Source organism: Mastigoproctus giganteus, chromosome 6 (assembly GCF_048544385.1).
Source record: "Mastigoproctus giganteus isolate SK-2022 chromosome 6, ASM4854438v1, whole genome shotgun sequence".
Taxonomy (NCBI): Eukaryota; Metazoa; Arthropoda; class Arachnida; order Uropygi; family Thelyphonidae; genus Mastigoproctus; species Mastigoproctus giganteus.
Genome location: NC_143580.1, coordinates 238,148,316 through 238,174,546, shown reverse-complemented (window position 1 = coordinate 238,174,546; position 26,231 = coordinate 238,148,316). Strand labels below are relative to the sequence as shown.

The 26,231-nt window shown below is 38.1% G+C and overlaps 1 protein-coding gene across 1 annotated transcript in view; it reads right to left on the bottom strand.

Moving 5' to 3' along the window:
• LOC150085112 (pleckstrin homology domain-containing family H member 1-like) overlaps window positions 1-26,231 on the bottom strand; it is a 919,142-nt gene that overhangs the window by 125,226 nt on the left and 767,685 nt on the right. Inside the window, exons 18-19 of the mRNA XM_090376468.1 lie at window positions 17,930-18,100; window positions 1,936-2,041 (exon numbers count right to left, since the gene is read on the bottom strand). Of these exons, the coding sequence (XP_090232594.1) occupies window positions 1,936-2,041; window positions 17,930-18,100 (277 nt within the window). The remainder of the gene's footprint in view (window positions 1-1,935; window positions 2,042-17,929; window positions 18,101-26,231) is intronic.

Sequence of the window (26,231 nt, the reverse complement as noted above, 5' to 3'; positions counted from 1 at the left end):
CATTAACAAGATCAATTTCTGAAGATAATCAACTGATAGTTCATGGTTCCAAATGTGAATTATAAAGTTCATGAAGGGACTTTGGTTTTTTTCTGGCAACTACAGATTCCACATGATGCCAACAGTTCTCTATATGATTCAGGTCCAGCCGGGCTGTTTCCTGGCCAGCTAAGAGTTGTAATGGACCGTTCTTTCAACCATTTTTTTCACTTGTAACAAACATAAACACATTACTGTCGAACCTCTAATGCAGAACCTCTAACTTACACTTTTCGCCCCCCGATGCCAATGAGCAGAGTTGTCTTGAAAGTTGCAGTTACTGGGCAGGTTGAAATGGTCTCTAATGGTTTGCAGCAATTTGCCTTCCAATATAGCTAGGTATCCTACGGCATTTACGGAACCTTTTATAAACTGCAGGCGACATACTCCACGATAAGAAATGCACCCCCAAATAATTTGCCTGGTAGGGAATTTCACTGTAGACACCATATAGTCTGGATGGTGTTCTTCACCACATCTACGGCAAATTGTTTGTCTCCCAACAGAGCCATGCAGGTTGAATTTCTTCTCATATGAGAAAATAACTGACTTCCACTGCTCAGGGATCCATTTGACATGCTCCTTACACCAAATTAATTGGGCCTTTTTCATTTTTTGTGTGAGGAGGGGCTTCTTAGGATGAAGAGTCCATTTTGGAAGCAGTCTTCTGACTGTTACTGCACTTACTACCACTCCTGTATGTTCTTTCCATTCTCTTTTCAGCTCAGACGAAGAAGCTTTATGGTTTTTAAGGCATAAGCACTTCAAAACGCGGTCCTGTTTTGGCACAGAGACTCGTTTGCATCCCATTCCTATCAGCAGAACCAATATTTTTGAGTTTGGAAAGAAATCTACTCACTGTCGACTGATTACACGACACTCTATAAGCAATATTAGCATTAGGAAAGGCATATGATGCAAGAAAGTAAGCTTATATAGCATCAGCCAAAAAAAAAAAACTTCTAATTTCACCCATCCATTCACTCCAAATGTTTTTCTAGGTTTGCCTTGAATATGATGGGAAGAACATCCTTCCTCATGCAAAGCAACACTAGCACTCTTTCTTTGTGATGTCAAAGGTACGTAACTCGCCATCCTGACATAAGCAAGGAATGACTGCAACTCTTGCAGAGCATGCTTATATAGCTAAAAGTAACAGCTGATGCAATACTACATCATCATCTATGCATGTCAATCTTATCTGATGCAATCTGTAAGAAATATTGCCATATACTTACGTTATTCGGATGACAATTACAATTTTATGGGGTGATGCACTTTCTTTGAACACCAGTATAATTTTATTACATTTCTCTTTACTACTTTTCATGTCTTAGCACTTTAGTTTCTTTTTTATATTTCTGTATAGAATTTCCTTGCTATTGCTGTATAGAATCACCTGCTATTATTCTTTATGGTTATTATTTTGTTTCTATGTGAATACTGCTTCATTGATATTATTGCAGTATCTTGTATTGCATTAACTTGTATTATCTTGTTTTCTTCTAACATTATTTTGAATTTTCTGAATTCTGAAGTATTCATTTATTTATATAATGTATAGCCAGTTTACTTTTTAAATACATGTTTGTTTTTCTATTTTACTTATAAAATAACCAAAACTTTCTAACCACACAAGAGTAATTAACTTTATTTTCAATAAATTTGTTTCTACCATGTAGAGCAGTATTTATATTCAGGTACTAAATTCTTTGGAAGTGTTTACTTTTGTCGAAGAGAACTGATGATGAATTTTAATTAATATATCACAACAAGTTCATATCATCTAATTTAAATTTAATGAAGTTTTACACTTTTGTTAAATGATGAATCCTGGGAGCCCCCCCTCCCCCACAACCTTATCTCCACCATATATATCAAGAATATAATACTTACTTTCATCTCCATCAACCTCCATTAACCTTGCAATGAGCTGTTCGTATTGAGTGCCAACTAAATTATCACCTGACGAAACTACTGTTAAGTGATACATCCATGCATCCTAAATAACCAGATACCAAAAAAAAAAAAAATAAGAAACTTATGTATGGTTTATGGATAATGAGGCATACCATTTAAATCTTGACACTTGAAACACACATATTTAATACTAACACTCTATTAATCATAAATATACATAAATCACGTGTGAAAGGTATAGTGTTGGAGATAATTAGCAAATAAATGTGAATAAAAGATTCTCTCTCTCTCTCTCTCTCTCTCTCTCTCTCTCTCTCTCTCTCTCGGTATTAGTACCTCTCATCTTCAGAACGCAAGAGCCGTTACATTAAATAATTAATTAATGATTGCTCACTTACAAACTCACTGCACTTCCTGTCACTCATATTCAGTTTGTGCTGTATGCCTTTTTCTATACATATTTTCACAGGCAATTTTCTACTGAATTAGCATCTCATCTAATTCCACCATATAAATATATAAGTATATAAATTACTGGCTAAAGAAGTCTATGGTAGATGATATAAACTAGTGTGTAATCAAGTCATAAAGGAGACCAAGCAAGCATAGGCAGATTATGAAAAATCTTTGGCAAAGGATGCAAAGAAAAACAGCAATGCCTTCTTTACTTATGCAAACTCTGGAAGGAAGGGGATAAATCAAATTAGACCAATTGATATTGATGGTTCAACTGATTTTCCTGCTCAGGTTTCTGGTAAACCAAGCAGGAAAATCAGTTTATCAGGGAGCTAAATGATTTTGAAATAACTGAGAGGAAAGTGGAAGAGAATTGTTGAAATTGAACATAAGAAAGGCACCTGGGGGATGGGATCTATCCAGTTATATTAAGGGAGACAGGGAAGGAAGTAAGAAAATTCTTTAGCCATAATTATGAGACCATCCCTGAATTTAGGGGAGCTCCCTGTGGACTGGAGATGTGCAAATGTATCCCCAATTCACAAAGGATGATCAAATGGTAACACAAGTAATTACAGACCAGTTAAGTTTAACTTCTGTCCCACGGAAAAATAATAGAGTCACTGGTAAAATAAGTAATGCAGGAGCATCTAGACAAGGCTGCAATTATACTTCATGGGTTTGCTAAGGGGGAAATCTAGTTTGACCAATTTTATTGTTTAGTATGATGTAGTCACAAAGGAACTGAATGCAGAACATAATTTTGATATCATATACTTGGATTTTAGGAAAGCTTTTGATACTGTTGCACAAATTGGAGTAGTGTGATATTAAGGGCAAGTTGCTGCTATGGATAAATGGATGGTTGAGTGTGAGAAGACAGAGTGGTAATCAATGGACATTGCTCTGTGTACTAATGTTATTAGTGAAGTCCTCCAGGGTTCAATTTTGGATGCAAAGTAGTAGTAGTGGCATGTGATGCAAGAAAGCAAGTGTATGAGCTTATGCAGCATCAGCCAAAAAAAAAAAAAAAAATTAAAAGTCAGGCAGATGGGCTGAGAAATGGCAATTGAAGTTTAAAATTGACAAATGCAAAGTACTCTGGGGTTACTGCATATGAGTTACAGTATCTCCAGAGTAACACACCAATTGTGTGGTACTACACTCAGGGTAATAAAAAATGAAAAACACCGGTTATTGTGCAGTAAGATTTTCTCTGAGCAATGCACACATTCTGCCAGAACAGTTTATTGGTTTGTTAGTGATTTTGCTAGCAGGGAGAAGGAGGTGATTATCCCATTGTAAAAGGCCACATCTTGAATACTGCATACAGGTCTGGATGCTTCATTTTAGGAAGGATGTGGAGATGCTGGAACAAGTACAGAGAAGGGCAACAAGATTTGCAGAACTGAAGCCAAGAAAGGCTTCAGTTCTGCAAATTGTATCATCTGAACAATATGCACCTGCAAGATGATCTGATTCAGGTGTTTAAGGCTTTGAATGGATTGAGCAAGCTCAATGCTGATAGGATTCTTCCTCTTGCTCAGACCTCACAAGTGGGGTGGCACAAATTCAAATTGAGGAAGAACAGTTGCAAAATAGATGTGAAGAAGATTGCCTTTAGCAGAGGGTGGTTGATTGCTGGGACAAACTTCTATCTATTGTTGTGTAAGTTGATAGTTTAAATAATGAATTCAAGGAAGAACTAGACAAACTATTGGAGGGAATAAATAGGTGAAATGGGAAGTGTCACATTTTTTTTTTTTTTTCGTCTGTAAAAATGTTTGGTGGCACCTACTAAATTTCAGACAGTAGTAATAAAATCAATTTGTCATGATTTTGCGACATGAAATGACATCATTTGACATCATTTCCATTTCATAATAAACAAAAGTGGAGTCAGGAGAAGAGATCAAGCAAAGGATCATGTTAGCATTACCATTAGTATGATGCAAGAAAGCAAGCTTATGCAGCATCAGCCAAAAAAACCCCTCCATTCATTCCAAATGCCTGTCCACCTCAGCCTTAAATTTATTTAGGCTACCAACTTCCACAACAAAAGATGGAAGTCTGTTCCACCAATCAACTACCCTCTGGCTAAAGGTAAGTTTTCGCATATCTATTCTACAACTGTCTTTCCTCAATTTGAAACTGTGCCCCCCCCTCAGATTCTAATCTGAGCAAGAGGAAGAATCCCATCAGCATTCAGCTAGCTCAACCCATTCAAGGCTTTATACACTGCAATCAGATCACCTTGCAGGTGCCTACTCTCCAGGTGCTACAATTTGCAGAACTTAAGCCTTTCTTGGTAAGAGCACCCCTTTATTCCCCTCACCAATCTTGTTGTCCTTCTTTGTACTCGTTCTAGCAACTCTATATCCTTCCTAAAATGAGGCCTCCAGACCTTTACACAGTACTCTAGGTGTGGCCTGACCATTGCCTTGTATAATGGGATAATCACCTGCTTGTCCCTGTTAGCAAAATTCCTATATATCATTGACAAGACTCCATGACCTGCCCTGGCAGTCCATCTGCACTGCTCAGCGAACTTCATATTTTACTGCACAATTACCCCAGGCATTTTTCACTTTCCACTTCCCTGAGTGTAGAAAACCATAGTTGGTACGTTTCTCTTTGGTTATTGCTACCCATATGCAGTACTTTGCATTTGTCAATGTTAAACTTCAGTTGCCACTTTTTAGCCCATTTGCCCAACTTATCTAGATCCAGTTGGAGTAGCATACTGTCTTTATTGTTGTTAATAACCCTGCTAACCTTTGTATCATCTTATTACTTGTTAACAGGAGAGACTGCTTCTACAGGGATGGGATACACTTAAATAGAAAGGGTGCAAGAATGTTTGCTGATGCTATCGAGGCAGTGTTAGGTGGGTCGGAAAACTGCTAGATTGGGGGGATACAAGGACTAATAGATTAACAGTAGCCACTGGCAGAGGAGAAAGTGATTCTTGCACTGCTTCTATTGGAATGAGCAGCAGCCTGGAAAACGAGATGCAGGATATTTCAGAGACTGCTGGGAGTCATTGCAGTACAAGTAAACACATGGGTTGTGTTAGGGTGTCTAAGAGGAAGAGCAGGTGCATGTATACTTGTGTGTACACCAATGCTAGGAGTTTAGTAAATAAATTTGATGAATTTGAGGTATTGCTCAAAACATCAAAGGCAGATATTGTTGGGATTTCAGAGACGTGGTGTCACACAGATATAAGGAATGCAGAACTGGAATTTGGGGAGTACAATGTCTACAGAAAGGACAGACAGGATAGGAAGGGAGGAGGGGTTATGCTATTAGTTAAGAAACACATAAAATCCAAGGAAGTGAAGCCAGTCGACATCGCTGGACAGTGCAGTGTCGAGTCAGTTTGGTGTGACATAAGCATTGGGAGATCAAAATTGAGAGTAGGAGTGTGCTATAGGCCTAATGACTCTGATGAGTATAATAAGAAACTGTACAGAGAAATAGAGTGGGCCAGTAAATCAGAGAGTCTTATAATGGGGGATTTTAATTTCCCAGATATTGACTGGAATTTGGGGGCTGGTCACTCACACACTAGCAAGGCTTTTGTGGATTTATTGGATGATTGTTTTCAACATCAGCATGTTCGAGAGGCAACTAGAGGGAGTAATACTCTTGATTTCATTATCAGTAGTGATTCTTCATGCATTAAGAATCTGCAGATAAATGAACCACTAGGTGGCAGTGATCACAGTGTTATGAAGTGGGAGTTACTCAAAGAGGTAACTACCATTAGGGGTAAAGGGAAGGGGTATTGCTTTCGTAAAGGCAACTACGATGGACTGAGACAGTATTTAAATTCTATACAATGCGATCAACTGATGATGTTACGAACAGCAAATTCAAAATGGGAAGCATTCAAAGAACTTATCTTGCAAGCTACTAGGCTTTACATACCAACTAAGTAATATTGTTCAAGGTTTAGGCCTAAATGGATGTCAGATGAACTAATGAGGCATATGGCAGAGAAGAAAAATGCATGGGATACATACAAATTAACACGTGACACAGAAGCCTATGATAGATACAAGTTGATCTGTAACCAAGTTACAAAGGAGGTTAGGCAGGCGAAGGCAGATTACGAGAGATCCTTGGCAAGGGATGCGAAGAAAAACAGCAAAGAGTTCTTTACTTATGTAAACTCTAGAAGGAAGGAGATGAATCAGATTGGTCCACTTGATATCGATGGCTCAACTGTTGATGACCCTGCTCAGGTAGCTAACAAACTAAATGAATATTTTGCATCGACATTCACACATGAGGAGTTATTCAGCAAGGGGAATGCCAGAGGTGTATTCAACTCTAGCAGTAAGCTAGAGAATCTTGTAATAACTGAGAGTAAAGTGGAGGAGAAATTGTTGAAGATAAACACAAGAAAGGCACCTGGGGTGGATGGGATCTATCCAGTTATATTAAAGGAGGCAGCAAAGGAAGTAAGCAAACCCTTAGCCATAATTATGAGAGCTTCCTTGGACTCAGGAGAAGTACCCATGGACTGGAGATGTGCAAATGTGACCCCCATTCACAAGGGAGGATCAAAGGCTGACACAAGTAATTATAGACCTGTGAGTTTAACTTCTGTTCCCGGAAAATTAATGGAGGCACTTGTAAAAGAAGCACTGCAGGATCATCTAGACAAGACTTCAGTTATAGCTCGGACACAGCATGGTTTTGTTAAGGGGAAGTCTTGCCTGACCAATTTGATTGGATACTATGATGCAGTCACAATAGAACTGGATGCAGGGAATAACTTTGATATTATATACTTTGATCTTAGAAAGGCTTTTGATACTGTTGCACATGGAAGACTGCTGCACAAATTAGAGCAGTGTGGCATTGGAGGCAAATTGCTGCTATGGATAAAGGGGTGGTTGAGGAGGAGAAAACAGAGAGTGGTAATCAATGGACACTGCTCATCGTGGACTAATGTTATTAGTGGAGTCCCTCAGGGTTCAGTATTGGGTCCATTATTGTTTTCTGTATTTATAAATGATATTGATGATGGGATATCAAGCTTAGTGTCCAAGTTTGCAGACGATACAAAGGTAGGCAGGGTTGTCAAGGACACTATGCTGCTGCAACAGGATCTGGAAAGGTTGAGCAGATGGGCTGAGAGGTGGCAAATGAAGTTTAACATTGACAAATGTAAAGTACTACATATGGGAAACAGCAACCCCAGAGCAACGTATCAACTCTGTGGTACTACACTGACAGTGGTAGAGAATGAAAGGAACCTGGGGGTGGTTTTGCAGGCAGATATGAAGTTCTCTGAGCAGTGCAGACGGGCTGCAAGAGTAGCTCATGGTGTATTGTCAATGATATATAGGAATTTTTCTAGTAGGGATAAGGAGGTGATTATTCCCTTGTATAAGGCAATGGTCAGGCCACACCTAGAGTACTGTATACAGGCCTGGAGGCCTCATTTCAAGAAGGATGTAGAGCTGCTGGAACGTGTATAGAGAAGGGCAACAAGGTTAGTGAATGGAACAAAGGGGTGCTCTTACGAAGAAAGGATTAAGTTTTGCGAATTACTGTGTCTGGAGACTAGGCACCAGCGAGGTGATCTGATAGAGGTGTAGAAAGCCTTGAATGGTTTGAGCATGCTCAATGCTGATGGGATTCTTCCTCTTTAGGTGATTATTCTCAGGTGATTATTCTGAGCATGCTCAGTATAATCACCTGAGAGGGCATAAATTGAAATTGAAGAAAGACAGATGTAGGACAGATGTGCGGAAATTTGCCTTTAGCCAGCGGGTGGTTGGTAGGTGGAACAGACTTCCATCCCTTGTCGTGGAAGTTGATAGCCTAAATAAGTTTAAGGCTCAGCTGGACAGGTATTTCGAACGAACAGAGGGGTGAAGTGGAAGTGGTTATTTTTTATTTATTTATTTTGCTTTATTTTTTTTTTTTGGCTGATGCTGCATAAGCTTGCTTTCTTGCATCAAATGCCTCTACTAATGCTAATGCTAATGCTAATCTGCAAACTTGGACATTAAACCTGATATACCTTCATCAATATCACTGATAAATACACAAAACAACAATGGGCCCAACACCAAACCCTGGGGGACCCCACTAATAACATTTGTCCACAAAGAGCAGTGTCCATTGATTACCACTGTCTGTCATCTCCCACTCAACCATCCCTTTATCTATTGTAGCAACTTACCCTTAATGCCATACCTCTTCAATTTGACTGTAGTGCAAATTGTACAAAGTCTTACATGTGCAACCGTATCAAAAGCTTTCCTGAAATCCAAGTATATGATATCAAAATTATTTTTCAGTTCCTTTGTGTCCACATCATAGTATTCAATCAAATTGGTCACACAAGACTTCCCTTTAACAAACCCATGCTGTCTTAACTATTACTGCAGTCTTGTCTAGATGATCCTGCAATGCTTCTTTAAGGAAGTTCTAGGAACATTTCGATTACAGTGATTCCATTATTTTCGCCGGAAAACAATTTAAACTAACAGGTAAAGAGTTACCTGTTAGTTTAAATTGTAACTCTTTTAATACAAAGAGTTATTTGTATCACCTTTTGAACCCACTTTGTGAATTGGTGATACATTTGCACACCTCCAGTCCATGGGGACCTCCACTGAGTCCAAGGAAGCTCTCATAATTATGGCTAAGGGTTTGCTTACTTCCTTTGCTGCCTCCTTTAATATAACTGGATAGATCCCATCCACCCCACGTGCCGTTTTTATGTTTAACTTCAACAATTTCTCCTCCACTTTGCTCTCAGTTATTACAAAATCAATTACAAAATGTTAGGTGATCTTAGATGTGATGACACAAAGGATCATGGGAGGTGATCTTACAGATTACCTACTAAATTTCGGACAGTAGTAAAATCAATTTGTCATGATTTTGTGACACGGAAATGACAAAATTTGACATCTTTTCCATTTCATAACAAAGAAAAACAGAGTAGGCAGAGGAGATCATGCAAAGGATCATTGGAGGTGATCTTGGATATGCTTAGAGCTGGCATAACACAGCTGGTGGCAGAAAAATGTTTATGATTAGGGATATACCACTTAGGTGGCTTTGAGCTAACCATTCACTGTATGCAGTGAATTACATTTCTGGCATTTTATTTTATTTATTTATTTATTATTGTTATTTTTTCTGTGATTAATAGCAGTGAAAAATAAATACAGTTATCTCCTTATCAATTAATTACTAATATAAGAATTATAGAACTATCACTGTATTGAACACTTTATAGAGCTAAGGTTTTACAGACTTTATAGAACACTTAATAAAACTCTATAGTTTTACATTCTCTAAACTTAGCCGTTGGGTATTATTGCAACTATATAATATTTATTACTCTTCTTCCATATACTTTTGTCTTTTAAAAAGAGACAAATTCATAATGAAGAATGACCTGTGTGTTAAAAATATGATAAGCATGATTGTCACATTCTAACAGGATTGGTTTATGATGTGAACACATCTTTGGCAGCACCTACTAAATTTTGGACTGTAGTAGAACCAATCTGTCACGATTTTGAGACAAGGAAATGATGTCATTCCGCATCGTCATTTATGGAAATGGAATGAAATGACTTCCTTCCAGATATTACTACCAAATCAAAGTTAGTGTGTTAGTGTCATTAGTCGATACGTGTACAGCGGAAATGACGTTATTTGACGTTATTTTAGGAAATGATCTACCAAATCAAGTTTGTGAGTTAGCATGATTGCAACAATACAAATACTTGTATTGTTGCAATCAGGATTGTAACATCATACGTATTCAACAAATGGGTAATTATGCTATCAACTTGGATTTCGTTAACCTCTTCCAAACATTGATTCGGCAGAGTAAGTAGCGAGCATGAGCATAAAACGTTACATTGTCCATAACTTCGGTTCCAGCTGTTCGATTTTAATATGGTTCTGATTTTCATAAAAGATGTTTTCACATAAAACATCTTTCATGCGTACACATGCGATTTATTATTATTTTTTTTTGCCGATGCTGTATAAACTTGCTTTCTTGCATCTTTTGGCACTGGTAATGCTAATTTCTTCCAAACCATTTAAACTTTCAATTGATTGACTGGTTGATTATATCAAATAGTCAAAATCAATTCAGAGTTGAAATTCAAATACAAACTAACTGAACTAACTTTCACTTCCACTCTTTTCTTGGCAACAACCTTCATTTCTCTGTATTTCCTGAAAATGACAATCTACAATATCTATAAAAATTCATAAGTTAATCCTTCAACTTATGGTACTAATAAATTAATATTTAGGTATTTTAGGTAATAATATCTTTCATGTTGGGATCTATTTAATTATATTTAGGACAAATCTAACTTGAGTTTGGAGAATTTATGGCAGGACATATACCATAAATATTAAGGTTCTTATATAACTTAGCTTCATTTTTAATATGCTGTAAATACTGAATCTGAATGCAGTTAACACTGCTTTTATTTATAGTAACCTTCACAATTGATTAACTATCAATTTGGTAATTGATAGTTAATTGATAAGCCACACTTCCGCTTATAAATATATTTTAACCAGAAGTGTTTTATATAAAAATAATGAGTGTCCATTTTCTACTTATATGTGCTGTGATAACCACAAAGTGCCAGAAGTGTTTGAAATGTACATTAATTGCGGGGATACAAGGACTAATAGATTAACAGTAGCCACTGGCAGAGGTGAAAGTGATTCTTCCTCTGCTTCTATTGGAATGAGCAGAAGCCTGGAAAACGAGATGCAGGATATTTCAGAGACTGCTGGGAGTCATTGCAGTACAAGTAAACACATGGGTTGTGTTAGGATAGCTAAGAAAAAGAACAGGTGCATGTATACTTGCATGTACACCAATGCTAGCAGTTTGGTACATAAATTTGATGAATTTGAGGTACTGCTCAAAGCATCAAAGGCAGATATTGTTGGGATATCAGAGACGTGGTGTCACACAGATATAAGGAATGCAGAACTGGAATTTGGGGAGTGCAATGTGTACAGAAAGGATAGACAGGATAGGAAAGGAGGAGGGGTTATGCTATTAGTTAAGAAACACATAAAATCCAAGGAAGTGAAGCCAGTCGACATCGCTGGACAGTGCAGTGTCGAGTCAGTTTGGTGTGACATAAGCATTGGGAGATCAAAATTGAGAGTTGGAGTGTGCTATAGGCCTCATGACTCTGATGAGTATAATAAGAAACTGTACAGGGAAATAGAGTGGGCCAGTAAATCAGAGGGTCTTATAATGGGAGATTTTAATTTCCCAGATATTGACTGGAATTTGTGGGTTGGTCATTCATACACTATCAAGGCTTTTGTGGATTTATTGGATGATTGTTTTCTACATCAGCATGTTCAGAAGGCAACTAGAGGGAGTAATACTCTTGATTTGATTTAGTGATTCTTCATGCATTAAGAATCTGCAGATAAAGGAACCACTAGGTAGCAGTGAACACAGTGTGCTGAAGTGGGATTTACTCAAAGAGGTAACTACTATCAAGGGTAAAGGGAAGGGTTTTTGCTTTCTAAAGGTGACTACAATGGTCTGAGACAGTATTTAAATTCTATACAGTGGGACCAAATGATGATGTTACCAACAGCAAATTCAAAATGGGAAGCATTCAAAGAATTTATCTTGGAAGCTACTAGGCTTTACATACCAACTAAGTAATATTGTTCAAGGTTTAGGCCTAAATGGATGTCAGATGAACTAATGAGACATATGGCAGAGAAGAAAAATGCTTGGGATACATGTAAATTAACACGTGACAGAGAAGCCTCTGATAGATATAAGTTGATCTGTAACCAAGTTACAAAGGAGGTTAGGCAGGCGAAGGCAGATTACGAGAAACCTTTGGCAAGGGATGAAAAGAAAAACAGCAAAGAGTTCTTTACTTATGTAAACTCTAGAAGGAAGGGGATGAATCAGATTGGTCCACTTGATATCGATGGGTCAACTGTTGATGATCCTGCTCAGGTAGCTAACAAACTGAATGAATATTTTGCATCGACATTCACACATGAGGAGTTATTCAGCGAGGGGAATGCCAGAGGTGTATTCAACTCTGGCAGTAAGCTAGATAATCTTGTAATAACTGAGAGTAAAGTGGAGGTGAAATTGTTGAAGATAAATACGAGAAAGGCACCTGGGGTGGATGGGATCTATCCAGTTATAATAAAGGAGGCAGCAAAGGAAGTAAGCAAACTTTAGCCATAATTATGAGAGCTTTCTTGGATTCAGGGGAGATACCCATAGACTGGAGATGTGCAAATGTGACCCCAATTCACAAAGGAGGATCAAAGGCTGACACAAGTAATTATAGACCTGTGAGTATAACTTCTGTTCCAGGAAAATTAGTGGAGGCACTGGTTAAAGAAGCACTGCAGGATCATCTAAACAAGACTTCAGTTATAGCTCGGACACAGCACGGTTTTGTTAAGGGGAAGTCTTGCCTGACCAATTTGATTGGATACTATGATGCAGTCACAAAAGAACTGGATGCAGGAAATAACTTTGATATTATATATTTGGATCTTAGAAAGGCTTTTGATACTGTTACACATGGGAGACTGCTGCACAAATTGGAGCAGTGTGGCATTGGGGGCAAATTGCTGCTATGGATAAAGGGGTGGTTGAGGGGGAGAAGACAGAGAGTGGAATCAATGGATACTGCTCATCGTGGACTAATGTTATCAGTGGGGGTCCCTCAGGGTTCAGTGTTGGGCCTATTATTGTTTTCTGTATTTATAAATAATACTGATGATGGTATATCAAGCTTAATGTCCAAGTTTGCAGACGATACAAAAGTTGGCAGGGTTGTTAAGGACACCATTGACGCTATGCTGCTGCAACAGGATCTGGAAAGGTTGAGCAGATGGGCTGAGAGGTGGGAAATGAAGTTTAACATTGACAAATGTAAAGTACAGTCTGTCCTCGTATAGCACGATAGTTGTGTTCCTAGAAACCCTCGTGCAATGCAAAATCGTGCAATATAAACAACAGGCCCTATGGGAAAAGTGGGGTTAGGTGCCGACCACCCAAGATTGAACACACATTTGGAACCAAAACATTACCAAACACAATAAATAATCGGGTAATTTTAATCGTTATAAAATACTTACGTATTTTATAACGATTAAAATACGTAATAAAAAATAATATTACGATATTTTTTTATTTTTATTATAATATAATAAATAAAAAATATTTATTTTTTTTTATTATTAATTTAAATAATAAAATTTATTAATAAAATAGTAAAAAAATTATTATATTAAATAAAATAGTCGTAATAAAATACTTACGTATTTTATTACGACTATCACGTAATAAAATATTGCTAATGCTTTTGCTTCTATCGTAAGCAAACTTGTTTTTTGTTTGATTTTCTATCCAAACAGATGACAGCCGTTCATCTCTTCCAATTCTTTGTGTCTTAATCTAATGGATTTTAATTACACTTTGTGTTGTTCCTGCTATGAAAGTTGTTTTTATTTTCTCTGCATTCTTTCTAATTCTCGGCGTTGCCTCATTTCGGTCTGTAGCACGTGCAATATCACATGGTGTTTCATTTTGCTCAAAGCGTTTCACAATTTCATATTTTTTTCTCTATCGACAGAGGCGGACTGGCCATAAGCCTTACCCGGGAAATCCCGGTGGGCCGGAGGCCGGTGTGATTTTGGCCATAAACCGTAGTATGAGGCCACTATAAATTTTCCCGGGTAAGAATTTTTGACCCAGTCCGCCTCTGTTTATCGATATTGCTTCTTTTTTTTTTTTCTCTCTGAATCTGCAGTGTCTTCGCCAGGACGCTTCCTTTTCACACCTTTTAAGTATTTTACTAATTTTTAGGGAATAAAGCACAATTACAAAACGAGGAGGCACGCTTGATACACATAAAAAACAAAGCTGCGCCTGTGTAGCAACTGAATAAACAACACCGTAAAGGCCGAGATACACTATTAACACCTCACATTTTACTAAAGCACATTTCTGGGGGTTACTACCATAAAACAATTTCCAGTTGCGTTTCTGCTAGTGGAATCTATTATAAACTGGTAGTAAACTCCATCTAATTGCATTTGCGATTATATCGATAGCTGGAATTGTGTTGGTTTTTACGTTATTATGGTGAAATGTGTTTCCCTTTCACTGATATAAAAAACAAATACATTTTCAGAATCTTCTCTTCATTCCTATCGTGTTGCGTTCGGTTGGAGTGATTCTGCGTTCGACTGCCATTTCTTGTAAACACAAAGGCGAATCGTGCATAAGCGAATTCGGTTCATGTTATATAAGATATCGTTCCCCTATTTATAAATCGTGTATGATCGAATTCGTGTAATGTAAACACGTGTTATACGAGGACCGACTGTACTACATATGGGAAACAGCAACCCCAGAGCAACATATCAACTCTATGGTACTACAATGACAGTGGTAGAGAATGAAAAGGACCTGGGGGTAATTGTGCAGGCAGATATGAAGTGCTCTGAGCAGTGCAGACGGGCTGCAAGAGTAGCTCATGGTGTCTTATCAATGATATACAGGAATTTTTCTAGCAGGGATAAGGAGGTGATTATTCCCTTGTATAAGGCAATGGTCAGGCCACACCACTGCCTTATACTCTGGAGGCCTCATTTCAAGAAGGATGTAGAGCTGCTGTAACGAGTACAGAGAAGGGCAACAAGGTTAGTGAATGGAACAAAGGGGGTTGCTCTTACGAAGAAAGTCTTAAGTTTTGCAAATTACAGTGTCTGGAGACTAGGCACTGGCGAGGTGATCTGATAGAGGTGTATAAAGCCTTGAATGGTTTGAGCATGCTCAATGCTGATGGGATTCTGCCTCTTGCTCTGAATAATCACCTGAGAGGGCATAAATTCAAATTGAGGAAAGACAGATGTACGATAGATGTACGGAAATTTGCCTTTAGCCAGCGGGTAGTTGGTTGGTGGAACAGACTTCCATACCTTATTGTGGAAGTTGATAGCCTAAATAAATTTAAGGCTCAGCTGGACAGGTATTTCGAACGAACGGAGGGGTGAAGTGGAAGGTTTTTTTTTTTTTTTTTTTCTGGCTGATGCTGCATAAGCTTGCTTTCTTGCATCATATGCTTCAACTAATGCTAATTTAGAAGCATTTTGCCATATTAGTGGCATTAAACATGTGGTGCACACGACTTGTACAGTTCTTGTACACTTGACTACTCAGAATGGTTAATGTGTCCTGAATACATTCTAGCTAAGGTTATCACTCTCAGAATGTATTCCGGTAAATGAAATCATGGGGAAATTAGCACAATGAAACTGTTTCCCTACTTGTAGATTTAACAGCTGTCTAGACTTCCACTACTGAAAGAATAAAGATCTGTCTGTTTGCTTATATACAGCAGATGGGATCTAAGAAATAGCAGCTGTCAAGATGGGCTGATATGACTCCCACTGCTGAGAACCAATGAATTCACACTTATCACTAATGACAACTTTCTGCATTCCAAATGCAGAAATTTGTCATTATTCAAATGCTGTAATGTGAATGAGTGCCACCATGCCCTTTTCAGATTCAGATTAGAATTATCTCAAGTATGGAAATTCTCCAACCTATTGTGGCCTAATGATTTACATGATCATTGGACAGTCTTCCTGGTAACTGGAATTTAGTATGGCAGAGTATTTTCATGCTATTAGGCTGTTGAACCTGGCCTGAGGTGAAATGGCCCATCACTGTATCTGAGAAAGAGACATTGACATTACTCCAGCACACCCAGAGGGCTACTGGAATAATGTCATCCTGGGAGAGAAATCCAGGACTAGAGAGGTGCTCTCCCACAATGGATGGGTTTCTGCATGCTCCACCTCAAGGTGTAGCATTTACTCAATCTCCCCCATGGGCATTGGCCCTCCACCTAGCATTTCCAGCACCCAGAGGGAGCTCCCAACCCAATGATAATTCATCTCAGGATCAAACAGGACCCTGCTAATAAAATTAGCTTTATTGGTTGGCCAAGTTTGCTAGGAGGAAGGAAATAGCATTTGCAGGTTCTGCACTATACTGTATGTGTCATGGGTCACAGAAGGGAAGGTCTTCAGTATAACCACTGGCAAGTAATCAATGGAATTGAACATAATTTCAATAGCCTTTATGTGAGCCATCTTTGGATGCTCACTCATTGCAGTACACATCGCAGCTTTCTATGTATGAAGACAGAGATAAATATTTATAGAGACTTAGCCTTCCCTCCAAGGTAAAATTTGTTTATTTATGAAAACATTTCCCAGCTACAGAAAATCAGGTTAAAATGCTAGCTTTATGTTAAAATACCTGCATTGTTGCTAATGTCACAGAATGATTGACAAAGTCCAATCATTCTGTGACAACCAAATCCTCTGTTTGCACCTTCACAATGGGGAAAAATCTGCAACCCAGTTCTAGCAAATTCAGTTATAGGTTATTGAATCTAGATTTTAGATTAATTCTTGTATTATGTCAAAATTATTTTAAAATATCCCCTGTGATGTTATGCTTAAAGAAATGGAAGAAAGCCCCCACATGTAAATTCAGCTGTTGATTCTAGTGTGTTTAGATAAATAATTTCTTTGTATTATATCAAAATCTTAAGATTTTCAATACAGTCTTCTGTGTTCTTTTAGCCCTTGTCTCATTTCCTAAATTGAAACACATCTACCTCCATAGCATTTAACAAATATTAATTAATTTGTTTTTTTAAAAAGTTCAATTTCTAGTTTATGTTGAAGAGATTTATTGATTATGTTTTTTAATAGCATTTAGGATTTGCATAAATTAACCTAGTTATGTGAAGTTTTTTTTTTTTTGAGAATTTTTTCAGCTGTATGCATGTTTTTAGTTATCTTCTATTACATCCTAATTACTCAATTTTAAGCTTTTCATCCAGAAATCCTCTTGGGGGAAAAAAATTACACCACAGGTAAAAAGAACAAAATTATAACATCCCATTGCTGCAGACAAAATACCTATAATTCATACCCCATTCATCTCCTACCCTCCCCCAAAGGTAGATGAGGGTGTAGGGTTGAGCAGTAATTGAACATTACCACTAATTCCAAAAAAAAAAAAAAAAAAATACATTTGCTCATCTGTAAGATACAAACAAAAAATAGTTAACTTCTCATAACTAGAGTAAATCAAAACAAAATGAAAGAATACTGTAATAACATTTAGAGAATATTGGTGGGGGAAAGGCATATCGGATTCCTAAAAGCTGTGTTTGGGAATCAGATACACCTTTTGGAATATTCTGATTTTATTCCCAAAAAAATTTTAAAAAGTTGCATTAACAGATATCATGTGAGCATTAAATTATTATTAACAAACAATAGTTTGAATAATATTTTTGTTTATATCAGTGAATGATTTAAAAAATGCTCTCAGCCAAAATCACATGTTCAATAAGCATGCAAAGAATGCATGTGCAAAATAAAAATGCATTCTTACCATTTCTTGCTTGCTTGCCATTAACAAGTAAGTTGGTCCCTGATGATTGGGGAAAATGCCAATTGTATACTCAGATTTTGACATGTCATTTTGATCCTCCTCATCACTGTCAGATACATGAACAACTTCCTCTACTCTGGCATCCCTCATATTAATTTGGCCTATCGGAGTCTAAACATGAAAATGATCACAGATTTTATTTTAAAGGAAAACAAATTTTACTAAAATTAATTTTGTAATTATTATAAATTAAAATATTTTAAAATCTTATAAATTAAAATATTTTAAAATCTTATAAATTAAAATATTTTAAAATCTTATAAAAAATATTTATTAAATAGTACTGAACATCTTGCAATAAACAATTATGGTCCTTGAGGCTGTCACAGACGTTCAGCTACGTCCAGCTGGGCTTGCTACCTGGGAGTCTAAAATGCTGATGGAACTGATATTCAGGTGACACTCCACTCATGCATACCTAATTTTGACAAAGTCCAATCATTCTGTGACAACCAAATCCTCTGTTTGCACCTTCACAATGGTTTGACTGTTAGTAACTGCAGGAATAAACTCCCATGTGCAAGTAAAGAAATATGGCATCTAGCATACTAGAGGTGACCACCCAGGTGCAAACCAACGTAAGCAGGGGTTGAGACACGGTGTGCACACCACATGGAGAATTTCCGCCCCTCTGTGTTACCAGGCAACGTTAGGTGGTAGATGACTCAAATCAACTCGTGCAATACCACCACTTTGATTATTCAAGACTTGAAGTGGTGAGCCCAAGTGACAAACAAGTGACAGTTATAATAAATGCTGGAAAGATCTGAATTATGCTTCTATGCTAGTGCTCAAAAGCAAATTTATAAAATGAAAATACATTTTTAAATATAAATAAAAACAGAATTAAATATACATCGCTTATGAAAAAAGACAATCTCTGCTTGACAATGTAAAATTGCATACAACCTGCAAATCAAGAAAACTAGATAAAAACATGCCTAAATCTTGAACAATATTTCTTAGTTGGAATGAAAAGCCTAGTAGCTTCCATGATTAATTTTTTGAATGCTTTGCATTTTGAATTAGGCTGTTGGTAACATCATCAGTTGGTCCCACTGTATAGAATTTAAATACTTTCTCAGACCACAGTAGTCACCTTTACGAAAGCAAACACACTTCCTTTTACCCTTGATAGCAGTTACCTTTTTGAGTAAATTTCACTTCAGCACATTGTGATCACTGACACCTAGTGATTCCTTTATCTGCAGATTTTTAAGGCATGAATAATCACTACTTATAATTAGATCAAGAATATTACTCCATCTTCTACTGCCTTCCAAACATGCTGCTGTAGAAAACAATCATCCAATTAATCCACAAAAACCTTGCTAGGGTGTATGTGACCAACCCACAAATTTCAGTCAATATCTGGGAAATTAAAATCCCCATTATAAGAATCTCTGATTTACTGGCCCACTCTATTTCTCTGTACAGTTGTTTATTATACTCATCAGAGTTATTAGGCCTATAGCACACTCCTACTCTCAATTTTGCTTTTCCAGTGCTTAGGTCAACACCAAACTGACTCGACACAGCACTGTCCAGCCATGTTAACTCGCTCTACTTCCTTGGATTTTATGTTTTTCTTAACTAATAGCATAACCCCTCCTCCCTTCTTATCCTGTCTATGCTTTCTGTACACATTGTACTCCCCAAATTCCAGTTCTGCATTCCTTATTTCTGTGTGACACCACGGGAAGAGGGAGTGGTGTACTCCCTCTTCCCGGGGATATGAATTAAATTAAATTAATTAATGTGACACCACGTCTCTGATGTCCCAACAATATCTGCCTTTGATGTTTGACCAAAACCTGAAATGCATCAAATTTATTTGCATTAGCATTAGTAGAGGCATATGATGCAAGAAAGCAAGCTTATGCAGCATCAGCCAAAAAAAAAAAAAAAAAAACACTTCCACTTCACCCCTCCGTTCGTTCGAAATACCTGTCCAGCTGAGCCTTAAATTTATTTAGACTATCAACTTCCACAACAAGGCATGGATATCTGTTCCACCAACCAACTACCCGCTGGTTAAAGGCAAATTTCGCACATCTATCCTACATCTGTATATCCTCAATCTGAATTTATGCTCTCTCAGATTATTCTGAGCAAGAGGAAGAATCCCATCGGCATTGAGTATGCATTGGTGTGACATAAGCAAGGGGAGATCAAAATTGAGAGTAGGAATGTGCTATAGGCCTGATGACTCTGATGAGTATAATAAGAAACTGTACAGGGAAATAGAGTGGGCCAGTAAATCAGAGAGTCTTATAATAAGGGATTTTAATTTCCCAGATATTGACTGGAATATGTGGGTTGGTCACTCACACACTAGCAAAGCTAGTGTGTGAGTGACCAACCAGCATGTTCGGGAGGCAGCTAGAGGGAGTAATACTCTTGATTTGATTATCAGTAGTGATTCTTCATGGATTAAGAATCTGCAGATAGAGGAATCACTAGTTGGCAGTGATCACAGTGTGCTGAAGTGGGATTTACTCAAAGGGGTAACTACCATCAGTGGTAAAGGGAAGGGTTATTGCTTTCATAAAGGCGACTACAGAGGTCTGGGACAGTATTTAAATTCTATACAGTGGGACCAACTGTATATGTTACCAACGGCAAATTCAAAATCGGAAGCATTCAAAGAACTTATCTTGGAAGCTACTAGGCTTTACATATCAAATAAGAAATATTGTTCAAGGATTAGGCCTAAATGGATGTGAGATGAACAAATGAGACATATGGCAGAGAAGAAAAAATGCATGGGAACATGTAAATTAACACGTGTTCTATGATAGATATAAGTTGATATCTATCAGAAGCCTATGATATATATAAGTTGATCTGTAACCAAGTTACAAAGGAGGCTAGGCAGGCGAAGGCAGATTACGAGAAATCTTTGGCATGGGATGCAAAGAAAAACAGCAAAGAGTTCTTTACATATGTAAACTCCAGAAGGAAGGGGATGAATCAGATTGTTCCACTTGATATCGATGGTTCAACTGTTGATGATCCTGCTCAGGTAGCTAACAAACTAAATGAATATTTTGCATCGACATTCACACATGAGGAGTTATTCAGTGAGGGGAATGCCAGAGGCGTACGCTCCTGAGTGCGTGCGATGCAAGGAGTGTAAGGAAATCAGGCGACAACTCAGCATTGTTATGGGCCTATATGAGAGCTTCAAGGACGGGGTGGATGCCCTCGAAGGATTAAGAGTGAGGGGCCCATCAAGCTCTCAGCTGCCCACACCAATTCCAGAGCTTGCACTTGCTCATCACGCAACTCAGCGGCAGCCCCCAAGGCAGAATGCGCTGGTCCCAAAGGAACTAGTAGTTGTTGGTGACTCTATTGTCAGGGAAACGGGAAACATGCTTTGTAAAAAGGATAGGTGGAACAGGACCAGGGTATGTCTGCCAGGGGCAAAGGTTGATGACGTTGTAGAGCGGATATCATCTTTTAAGGGCACAAAAGGTGATATAGTTGTACACGTTGGCACTAATGATATTAAGAGTAGGAGACCGGAGGAATTACTTAACAAGTACAGGTCACTGTTGAAAAAAAGCCGTGAATTAGGGTTGAATTTGAAAGTGTCTGCAATTCTGCCCAGACACGATAGGAGGGAGTATATGATGAGAGCTCTGTCGATCAATTCGGCCCTGGAAAGATTGTGCAAGGCTCAAGGGGTAGAATTTTTTTCAGCCTGGTCTGTACTTGTTAACAGGAGAGACTGCTTCTACAGGGATGGGATACACTTAAATAGAAAGAGTGCAAGAATGTTTGCTGATGCTATCGAGGCAGTGTTAGGTGGGTCGAAAACTGCTAGATTGGGGGGATACAAGGACTAATAGATTAACAGTAGCCACTGGCAGAGGTGAAAGTGATTCTTGCACTGCTTCTATTGGAATGAGCCGCAGCCTGGAACATAATATTTCAGAGGATATTTCAGAGACTGCTGGGAATCATTGGGGTACAAATAAACACATAGGTTGTGTTAGGGTAGCTAAGAAAAAGAACAGGTGCATGTATACTTGCGTGTACACCAATGCTAGGAGTTTAGTAAATAAATTTGATGAATTTGAGGTATTGCTCAAAACATCAAAGGCAGATATTGTGGCGATTTCAGAGACGTGGTGTCACACAGATATAAGGAATGCAGAACTGGAATTTGGGGAGTACAATGTCTACAGAAAGGATAGACAGGGTAGGAAGGGAGGAGGGGTTATGCTATTAGTTAAGAAATACATAAAATCCAAGGAAGTAAGCCAGTCGACATTGCTGGACAGTGCAGTGTCGAGTCAGTTTGTTGTGACATAAGCATTGGGAGATCAAAATTGAGAGTAGGAGTGTGCTATAGACCTAATGACTCTGATGAGTATAATAAGAAATTACAGGGAAATAGAGTGGGCCAGTAAATCAGAGAGTCTTATAATGGGGCATTTTAATTTCCCAGATAGTGACTGGAATTTGGGGGCTAGTCACTCACACACTAGCAAGGCTTTTGTGGATTTATTGGATGATTGTTTTCTACATCAGCATGTTCAGGAGGCAAATAGAGGGAGAAATACTCTTGATTTGATTATCAGTAGTGATTCTTCATGCATTAAGAATCTGCAGATAAATGAACCACTAGGTGGCAGTGATCACAGTGTGCTGAAGTGGGATTTACTCAAAGAGGTAACTACCATTAGGGGTAAAGGGAAGGGTTATTGCTTTCGTAAAGGCGACTACGATGGACTGAGACAGTATTTAAATTCTATACAGTGGGACCAACTGATGATGTTACCAACAGCAAATTCAAAATGGGAAGCATTCAAAGAACTTATCTTGGAAGCTACTAGGCTTTACATACCAACTAAGAAATATTGTTCAAGGTTTAGGCCTAAATGGATGTCAGATGAACTAATGAGACATATGGCAGAGAAGAAAAATGCATGGGATACATACAAATTAACTATATAATATCGTTGTAAATACACCGTAGTTAACCCATAGATTTGAGCTACGATTGTAGCGTAGAAGGCATCGTTTTATTTATATCTCATAATGTGGTTGCCTTCACAACAAGATAGCTACTATTGAATTATTTCAAATAAATAATGCTTCTCTAGTAGAGAAAACTACTGTTATTTATTTTCAGCGTACCACCACCCAGACGATCGTTTCGAAGCTTTTTGGCTTCGTGATCAGTGGGCGGGTAGGTAATACAACAAGCCATCTCAGTTACGAAGTTATATCCACATTATGAGAGATGCCAGAAGGGTGTGGTGGTAATGTATTTGGAAAATTAAATGCACTAGGCATAATCCTTATGGGTTTTGATAATTAACTATATAATATCGGTGTAAATACACCATAGAACCCGTAGATTTGAGCTACGATTGTAGCGTAGAAGGCATCGTTTTAATTGTATCTCATAATGTGGTTGCCTTCACAACAAGATAAGCTACTATTGAATTACTTCAAATATCATCAGTGGGCGGGTAGGTAATACAACAAGCCATCTCAGTTGAGGTCATCCCACTGATGACGAAGCCAAAAAGCTTCGAAACGATCGTCTGGGTGGTGGTACGCTGAAAATAAATAACAGTAGTCTTCTCTACTAGAGAAGCGTTATTTATTTGAAGTAATTCAATAGTAGCTATCTTGTTGTGAAGGCAACCACATTATGAGATACAATTAAAACTATGCCTTCTACGCTACAATCGTAGCTCAAATCTATGGGTTAACTATGGTGTATTTACACCGATATTATATAGTTAATTATCAAAACCCATAAGGATTATGCCTAGTGCATTTAATTTTCCAAATACAAATTAACACGTGACACTGAAGCCTATGATAGATACAAGTTGATCTGTAACCAAGTTACAAAGGAGGTTAGGCAGGCGAAGGCAGATTACGAGAAATCCTTGGCAAGGGATGCAAAGAAAAACAGCAAAGAGTTCCTTACTTATGTAAACTCTAGAAGGAAGGGGATGAATCAGATTGGTCCACTTGATATCGATGGGTCAACTGTTGATGATCCTGCTCAGGTAGCTAACAAACTGAATGAATATTCTGCATCGACATTCACACATGAGGAGTTATTCAGCGAGGGGAATGCCAGAGGTGTATTCAACTCTGGCAGTAAGCTAGAGAATCTTGTAATAACTGAGAGTAAAGTGGAGGAGAAATTGCTGAAGATAAACATAAAAAAGGCACCCGGGATGGATGGGATCTATCCAGTTATATTAAAGGAGGCAGCAAAGGAAGTAAGCAAACCGTTAGCCATAATTATGAGAGCTTCCTTGGACTCAGGAGAAGTACCCATGGACTGGAGATGTGCAAATGTGACCCTCATTCACAAAAGAGGATCAAAGGGCAACACAAGTAATTATAGACCTGTTAGTTTAACTTCTGTTCCTGGAAAATTAATGGAGGCACTGGTTAAAGAAGCACTGCAGGATCATCTAGACAAGACTTCAGTTATAGCTCAGACACAGCATGGTTTTGTTAAGGGGAAGTCTTGCCTGACCAATTTGATTGGATACTATGATGCAGTCACAAAAGAACTGGATGCAGGGAATAACTTTGATATTATATACTTGGATCTTAGAAAGGCTTTTGATACTGTTGCACATGGAAGACTGCTGCACAAATTGGAGCAGTGTGGCATTGGAGGCAAATTGCTGCTATGGATAAAGGGGGTGGTTGAGGGGGAGAAGACAGAGAGCGGTAATCAATGGACACTGCTCATCGTGGACTAATGTTATTAGTGGAGTCCCTCAGGGTTCAGTATTGGGTCCATTATTGTTTTCTGTATTTATAAATGATATTGATGATGGTATATGTCCAAGTTTGCAGATGATACAGGTTGGCAGGGTTGTCAAGGACACTACTGACACTATGCTACTGCAACAGGATCTGGAAAAGTTGAGCAGATGGGCTGAGAGGTGGCAAATGAAGTTTAACATTGACAAATGTAAAGTACTACATATGGGAAACAGCAACCCCAGAGCAACGTATCAACTCTGTGGTACTACACTGACAGTGGTAAAGAATGAAAGGGACCTGGGGGTGGTTGTGCAGGCAGATATGAAGTTTTCTGAGCAGTGCAGATGGGCTGCAAGAGTAGCTCATGGTGTATTGTCGATGATATATAGGAATTTTTCTAGCAGGGATAAGGAGGTGATTATTCCCTTGTATAAGGCAATGGTCTGACCCCACCTAGAGTACTGTATACAGGTCTGGAGGCCTCATTTCAAGAAGGATGTAGAGATGCTGGAACGAGTACAGAGAAGGGCAGCAAGATTAGTGAATGGAACAAAGGGGTGCTCTTACGAAGAAAGGCTTAAGTTTTGCAAATTACAGTGTCTGGAGACTAGGCACCGGCGAGGTGATCTGATAGAGGTGTATAAAGCCTTGAATGGTTTGAGCATGCTCAATGCTGATGGGATTCTTCCTCTTGCTCAGAATAATCACCTGAGAGGGCATAAATTCAAATTGAGAAAAGACAGATATAGGATAGACGTGAGGAAATTTGCCTTTAGCCAGCGGGTGTTTGGTTGGTGGAATAGACTTCCATCCCTTGTCGTGGAAGTTGATAGCCTAAATAAGTTTAAGGCTCAGCTGGACAGGTATTTCGAACAAACAGAGGGGTGAAGTGGAAGTGGTTATTTTTTTTTATTTATTAATTAATTAATTTTTTTTTTTTTTGGGCTGATGCTGCATAAGCTTGCTTTCTTGCATCAAATGCCTCTACTAATGCTAATGCTAGTTTCTCTTCCACTTTTGTCTCAGTTGTCGCAGAATCATTTAGTTCCTGTTAGAATTTGATAAACGTTTGGCATGTCCATCCATAAAAAATTGATGATATGTGAATGCAGATGTAAAAATACCAATTCATTATGTCAGTATCCTAAGCTGGACCATCAAGAGATAAGCCATTCATATCTAGCAGAACAATGACTCATTCCCTTCCTTGTCATATTTAAGTAAACAAAGAAAACATGCGTTTATATTAGCATTAGCAGAAGCATACGATGCAAGAAAGTAAGCTTATAGAACATTAGCAAAAAAAACAAATTCCCATTTCACCGTCCAGTCACTCCAAATGTTTGTCTAGTTCAGCCTTAAATTTATTTCAGCTATAAACTTCCACAATAACAGATGGAAGTTTGTTCCGGCAATCAACTGCCCGCTGGCTAAAGGCAAACCTCTGCACATCTATTCTACAACAGCCTTTCTTCAATTTCAG